The 6498-nt window shown below is 32.2% G+C and overlaps 1 protein-coding gene across 4 annotated transcripts; it reads right to left on the bottom strand.

Moving 5' to 3' along the window:
* Positions 1-41: 41 nt before the first annotated feature.
* LOC128669475 (uncharacterized) lies at positions 42-5985 on the bottom strand. Of its 4 annotated transcripts, XM_053744335.1 has the most exons (8): positions 5773-5978; positions 4856-4901; positions 4042-4149; positions 3111-3237; positions 2540-2683; positions 934-2463; positions 652-843; positions 42-383 (listed from the first exon to the last, which is right to left on the bottom strand). In XM_053744335.1, the coding sequence occupies exons 3-8, from the start codon at positions 4147-4149 to the stop codon at positions 238-240; spliced, it is 2247 nt and encodes a 748-aa protein (XP_053600310.1). In that variant the 5' UTR covers positions 4856-4901; positions 5773-5978; the 3' UTR covers positions 42-237. The 4 variants fall into 4 exon arrangements, with proteins under 4 accessions (XP_053600310.1, XP_053600309.1, XP_053600311.1 ...); XM_053744334.2 differs by lacking the exon at positions 4856-4901 and having other exon boundaries at positions 5773-5977; XM_053744336.2 differs by lacking the exons at positions 4042-4149; positions 4856-4901; positions 5773-5978 and adding an exon at positions 3875-3991 and having other exon boundaries at positions 43-383; positions 3091-3237.
* Between the last annotated feature and the right edge of the window lie 513 nt (positions 5986-6498).

The raw sequence follows: 6498 nt of genomic DNA, 5'->3' as shown, positions 1-6498 counted from the left end.
TAGTAAATAACATGTTTTTGGTAAATTAAAGGACAATCGGTTTTAATAAAAAGTATTATTTTCCGTAATTATTTTATATTTTTATTGTTCATCTATAATACTGTTGATTGTTACAAAACACTGCTAAAGTATCTTCAATTCTCTCTCTTTTTCACTTGGAATAATTTCTGTGATACAAGTATATAAAATTTAAAGCTATGCATTATACCCGTAACGACCATTTCCACAGTATTCATATCACGGATCTGCGAATTCTTCATTAAGGGCCTTTCGTTGCCTCGCTCGCATGAATTTCTCTATGCCCCAAGAAATAGCTGTTATGTACGTCAGGATATTCAAACTGTGCAACAGCACACCTGTTGATGTATGATCTTTGATCCAACCTGAAACATGTCCACTATACACTGAAGCTTCTTATAAATAGTTTTGAATTTGAATTTATACTTTAAGACTCAATAAGCCTCCGACTGATATGACTTCTCTGGTCTGGACTGTTAATTCTTGATGAACCCACAATTTGACGAACGTCGTCCCGAAATGTTTGAATATGAATTTATAGTTTTGACCATGTATTAAAAGCTATGAAAATATGAAGCTCCAATTTCTGTTCAAATTCGAATTTTGACTTTATTGATAAAAGTTTGTAGTTACCGACAACTGGTCCCAGAGCTACACATACAACGCCATTGGTCAAGAGCTGTAAACCCGAGGCTCCTGGTAACTTGTGGAGAGGCACGTGAGTGGGGATCACCAACGCCACGAAGACTGTCCTCAGACCTTTCCCGAAACCTATTATAACTGCGATTAGAAGAGCCATGCTGTAATTCTGATTGTAGGCTAAAACTGAAAGACGAAAATTAGTTTATTTATAAATATTAGAAAACAAATCATTAGAAATTTGTCAAAATTAAGAGACAAAGGAAGATTGTTTACCTACTCTTCCCATAGCCATGGTTAATACTCCAAAAAGGAAAAATGAATTGTTGTCCCATCCGACTTTTCCAGCGATGAAAGGAATACAAAATCTTACACATATATCTATACCTCCTAATAATGACATGAAAAAAGCCACTTCAGGTTTTGTAAACCCATAATCTCCAAGTATGAATGGTGTCAAAATTGAAAAATTCATTTCAGCAAAACTGGCCAGAGTCATTCCCAACATTAAATTTATAAATGTAAAATCTTTTAAAAGATCTAGATCAAAGAATATGTATATTTTTTCGCAAAATGTCAATTCTTTCCCTTCTTTATCAGTATTTTCTTTGTTGTCTTCAAATACATCATCATTGTCGACATCCTTGTTGTAGTTTATAAGTATTGTTATTTTGCCTTGATTTTCATCTTCATTTTCTTTCAAATACTGCTCCAACTTCATTGAAGCTTGTTTCAACACTTCACTCTCATAATTAAAATTATTTGACTTTAATCTGTTTCTTGTTCTATATGATTGATTACTATGATTATCTTTTAAATATTTACTTTCTTCGTAATCGTCTTGATTAGCTAACGATATGCTACTTTGATTGCCTTTTATTAATTTATCACCGTATTGACCATCCGTTTTAAATGATTTCATACTTTTACTCTTAGTTATTTGTTTTTCTGCTTTCTCTGCAATATCTTTTGCAATCATCGGATCAATTTTTTCTACAACCTCTTTTTCATCAGCTTTTAAGTCATGTGGTGCTTTAAGTGTAGGACAGTCTTCTATTTCCGATTCCGGAATTTGTGCACGAAGTGTTGTAGATAATTTTCGTTTTGGTTTACTTTTATTTTCTTGATCTAAAGCACCAAGATTTACATATGAATTTTGTTTAGAATCATTTAAATTTAAAGTTGAAGATTTTTGTGAGCGAATTTCATTTAGGTTTGTCGTAGAAGGTTTATTTGAATTCATTCTTGAAGTTTTAGCTGACGTTTCTCTGGAAGGGGCTTTACTCCGAGGTTGACGAGTTTGGCTAAAATATCCGTCATTAGCTCGTAGCATCATAGGAGTGCCTGGGTCAGTGATTTCATAGCCAGGTGTTATTGGATCATCTTCATTATATAAATATTGACTTGAATAAGCACTAAAATTTTTAAATTTTGACATTCGACTAAAATAACCACTGTCTAAATTATTTTTGTGATCTTTGTTTTTGTTCTCGGATTTATTGTATTCTTTATTTTTAAGGAGTAATTTATGTTCTTCTTCTTCTTTTTGTTCTGCAGATTTGCTATGCCATTCGACGGGTTGGAGTAAAAGTGCGCATGCTATAGCATGAAGTGATATTCCACTTATTATTAATATCGTTCCAGTTTCTCCAAAGGAAGCCATTAATAATGTGATAATATGGGGCCATAACATTGGACCTAGTCCTGTAGTTGTCCATGATAAACTCGTTGCTAATCGTCTTCTGTTTTTCCAATAAGTATTTAAAGCTAAAGCATTAGCAGAGCTGCTTATACCGTATCCAGCCCCTAAAACAAAAATTGAATTGAATAAAAAATGTAGTTTTGATTATTTTATAGATTAAAATATATCATTGAATCATACCGTACAAAATTGAGAAAGTCAAAAGATAAGTGATGAAGTTGTAGGAGAATGTGCACAGCATAAGAGATATGACTACAACCGTAGCACCAGCCAGTGACACTTGCCTATAAGTGAATGTTCTGAATACAGGTCCATTTGCTAACCCTGAAATTGAAAAGGCAAATTTTATTAATAAATATTTCAAATATTGGTAACTACAGATTTGGAAGAAGATATATTTAGAAAAATCTTGACGATGCCATCTGAAGTTCCAACTAATATATTGAAAAGTTGTGAAATAACTGTAAATCATTTTCATTGGTTATCGATTAGTTCTTTTCTGTACTGTAAATAAATTCGATGACTGAAATTGAGAACATTACGATATATATTGTAGCTCGTATGGATTTTATGGTATATTTATATATTTTAGCTCGTATGAGTTTTATGGCATATTTATTCAAATTTGTGTTTTTTTTTAACTAATTATTCTAAAACTTCACTACCTACTATTAGGCTATTAGAGTTTTATACTATTATCTAAGAATTCTGGTATGGTACTAGAGAGTTACCATGTAAGGCTGTCACGCACCGACGAAAGAGTTCATAGCGGAGTGTATATTGATAATAGTGGTAGTTTCCGAGCTGGAGATACCCAGGCGTTCGAACTTGTCTCTGAAGAGGAGCCCGAACTGTTGTATGAAGGGCAACGCTGACAACTGGAAACAGAAATTTTTGAACCAAATAATTTTTTTGCATTTCATCTATGAGATGTACCTACTGAAATATGTTTATTTGGTAGGGTAGTAAGTAGGGTTGGTAGCTGTGCCTCTACGAAAAATAATAGTCATAAAAGTAATACAAATGCAATGGTAAATATACAATATACCATGAAGGGATCTATTCCAGTTACCAAGACAGCTTGAGAAGATATCTTCTCAATCTGTCTTGTTAACTGGAATAATATATAGTATAGTATGTATAGCTAATTGGTATATACCCATTTGCATGATATGAGGATATTATATGATATGTGATCGAAATCACAGATCCAAATTTTTTGAAAATTGGTAGACCTGAATATCTGATTCAATATGAACCAAATAATTTTAGGGATAGCCAAAATAATAGATTCCAAATTAATACCTTATCTTTGTAGATAAACATATAGTTATCTTTCAAAAGATATTATCTATTGATTATTATTTGTGGATGTTGTAATGCTATCATTAGGTACAACAATTACCTTCAAATCTATATTTGTACCTACAGCCATCGCACATTGGGATAGATGACGCACACACAATGAATAAAATTATATTACAATCAAATAGTACATGAAAATATAGTACTTACTGTACATACGTAAGAAGTGGTTTATAATGTTTTAAGTTAAAAGAAATAGTAAATTTATATGTAAATAGTGTAAAACATGTAAGTATAATGTGAAATCTATCTGCATATCACTTGGCACGAAAATACAGAGAATAAGCTTTGATAAATTAAACAATGTGGATACGTACGTTTGAAAGACCAGCTGCAAATATTATCATCCAACCCCACCCCCCATCTGGTGGGATAAAATCACATTCCTTTTTCACTTTCGACTCGATTTTTTCTATTTTAGCCATCTGAAATAATTATGAAGAGTTTTACAACGAATCCAGCCATAAGGTGCAATCTGTTGGAGAGAGACGCAGCTATGTAATAGAGCGAGAAAGTACTAGGGAATATTACTGTTTTATAGCAATGTGTTATTGTGTCTCTAGAGTTTGAATTTGATAGTAGGGCTGAAACACATAATATATAGGTAGAAGTGAAAATGGATGAAACGCGTCGCATCGCACAGTTCAGTTTTGGTTTGATTAAGTGTCGCATTTATGTAGTATCGTGAACATATTTTTTCAGTTGGATCATGACACATTTCGCTGTAAACAATGTGATTGATGCTCACGGCAGATACTCGTGTTTGGCTTCAATACCAAGAAACCGGGTGATTTTATTGCTTCCTTATTTCATTTCAGATAAAAGTGTCTACCTTTGACGAGATGCTAAAGATCTATTTACACATAATACAATTTAAGACAATACTAACCTCGACAGAGATCTGCGGAAAAAGTAAGTCTTTGTCCAGCATTGGGACATATCAATAGGCTAATAAAAAAACAATAACTTCGACGTTATAGTAACATACATTTCAATCAGAGACATTTGAGAAGTTAAAATCTAGACCATAAAATATATTTCAAAAAACATATTTTAAAAAACAGCGTGCTATCAGTATCAATACTTTTTTCTTTAATCGAATGAAGTGTAGATTAAAGTATCGATATATACCTACAAAAAAGGTCTCACGAAGTCCGGGGCACGCATAAGAATAAACCTTTAAATTTTAAAAAATTATGTTGCTATAGCAAGATATTTTGTACTAAAGGGGCGTAATTTGTATTTTCATTAATAGACGGTCAATTTCTGTGTACAGTCAACAGCACATATTACCAACCCAAATTAATTGCAAACTCGCCTCTCTTACCGCGCCCTAGAGTTTCATGCAGGGTAACTTGATGTGTTGTTGACTGTACGTAAACTCAGCTGATGGTAGACGCGGTTCAAAGTACTTGTTTATTATAACTAAAAATACCCTCTAAACAAAATAGACGTGACAGTGTTGCTTTTTATTCTATGTTTAATTTTAGGATGTCCACCGTGGACATGCTAAAATTAAACATACACGAGTTTGAATGTGTCTCAGTAATACTTAACCTACAATCACATCACCAAAATTTAACAGTTTCATAGTAATCGTAAACATGTTGACTCAAAATTTAATTAGTAAGTAAATATTTACTCAATAATATTTTAAGATAAATTAATATAATAATAATAATAATAGTATCCCAATCAAAATAATTTACAGAGTCCAACAAGTTGATAATGATATCGATATAACTACACTTATCCAACGTATCATGAATTATTTTGTATAATAAGTGATAGGTATTTATATTATAACGGCCTACTTCTCTGAAATAACTTAGATATGCAATAAAATATCTTATATTTGGTTTCTCTCCCTACCTCCAACGCGTCTAAAAAACATGGTCTATCTATACCTTCTCTATACCATCTCAATATTCTCAAAACTCGAACTAATGATTTTTAGCCAATCATAACTCTTGTAAACACTTAAAATATCGAAATCGAAAACTAGTTAAGTTAAAATAAAAAAATTAAAAAACAAAAAATGTATTTACCTTATTATAATTCGTGTGTAGTCGTAATTCCGATGCAACTAAAAATCTCAAAACGAACGTTGAATTTTCGCTAATGCCAGTTCTGAAATAAACCCATGAAGAACGCCCCACACACGTTATCTGCTGTATTCACGTTAAGTATATTTTAGTATAACTAACGTGTTATAAAACAAAGGCCACGGACACGCTCAGCGGGCGTGTTTCCGGAAAATGACACATCTAGATGTGACTCTATTGCCTATTGAACGTGACATCTAGGTTTATCAGCTAATTGTCATCATAAAAGATCCAATAGTGCCGCACAGGTGTTATAAACGAGTCAGGTATCGGTTTTATTGTTAATACTTTGATATTCAATAAAATAGTAGCTAGTACAGTTAATAAGTCCGCCTTCGCGCTCATTTGTTTGAATACCTAGTTATAACTTATGTTTCTTTTATAAATAGTGAAATAAAAAGATCGTCTATCCATCTAAATGTGGCCTTGGAGTTTAGCAATTTGTGCTTTGGATTAAGACGCGATACCTGTAATTTATACGTAATATGTAGTAAGCACAGATTTCATAATAGTAGTTAAATAGTTATAGGAGTACAGAAACATCAATTTACAAAGTATTTATATGAGCAAGATCATAGGAAGACCATGTTTGCATCTTCTGAAAGTTCTGTGCTGATTTTGACGTTAGACCTAGAAGCTTATTTGTTTTTATTTATATTAATAAAAAAT

The sequence above is a fragment of the Plodia interpunctella genome, chromosome 4 (genome assembly GCF_027563975.2).
Source record: "Plodia interpunctella isolate USDA-ARS_2022_Savannah chromosome 4, ilPloInte3.2, whole genome shotgun sequence".
Taxonomy (NCBI): domain Eukaryota; kingdom Metazoa; phylum Arthropoda; class Insecta; order Lepidoptera; family Pyralidae; genus Plodia; species Plodia interpunctella.
This window is presented reverse-complemented; position numbering and strand designations above follow the sequence as displayed.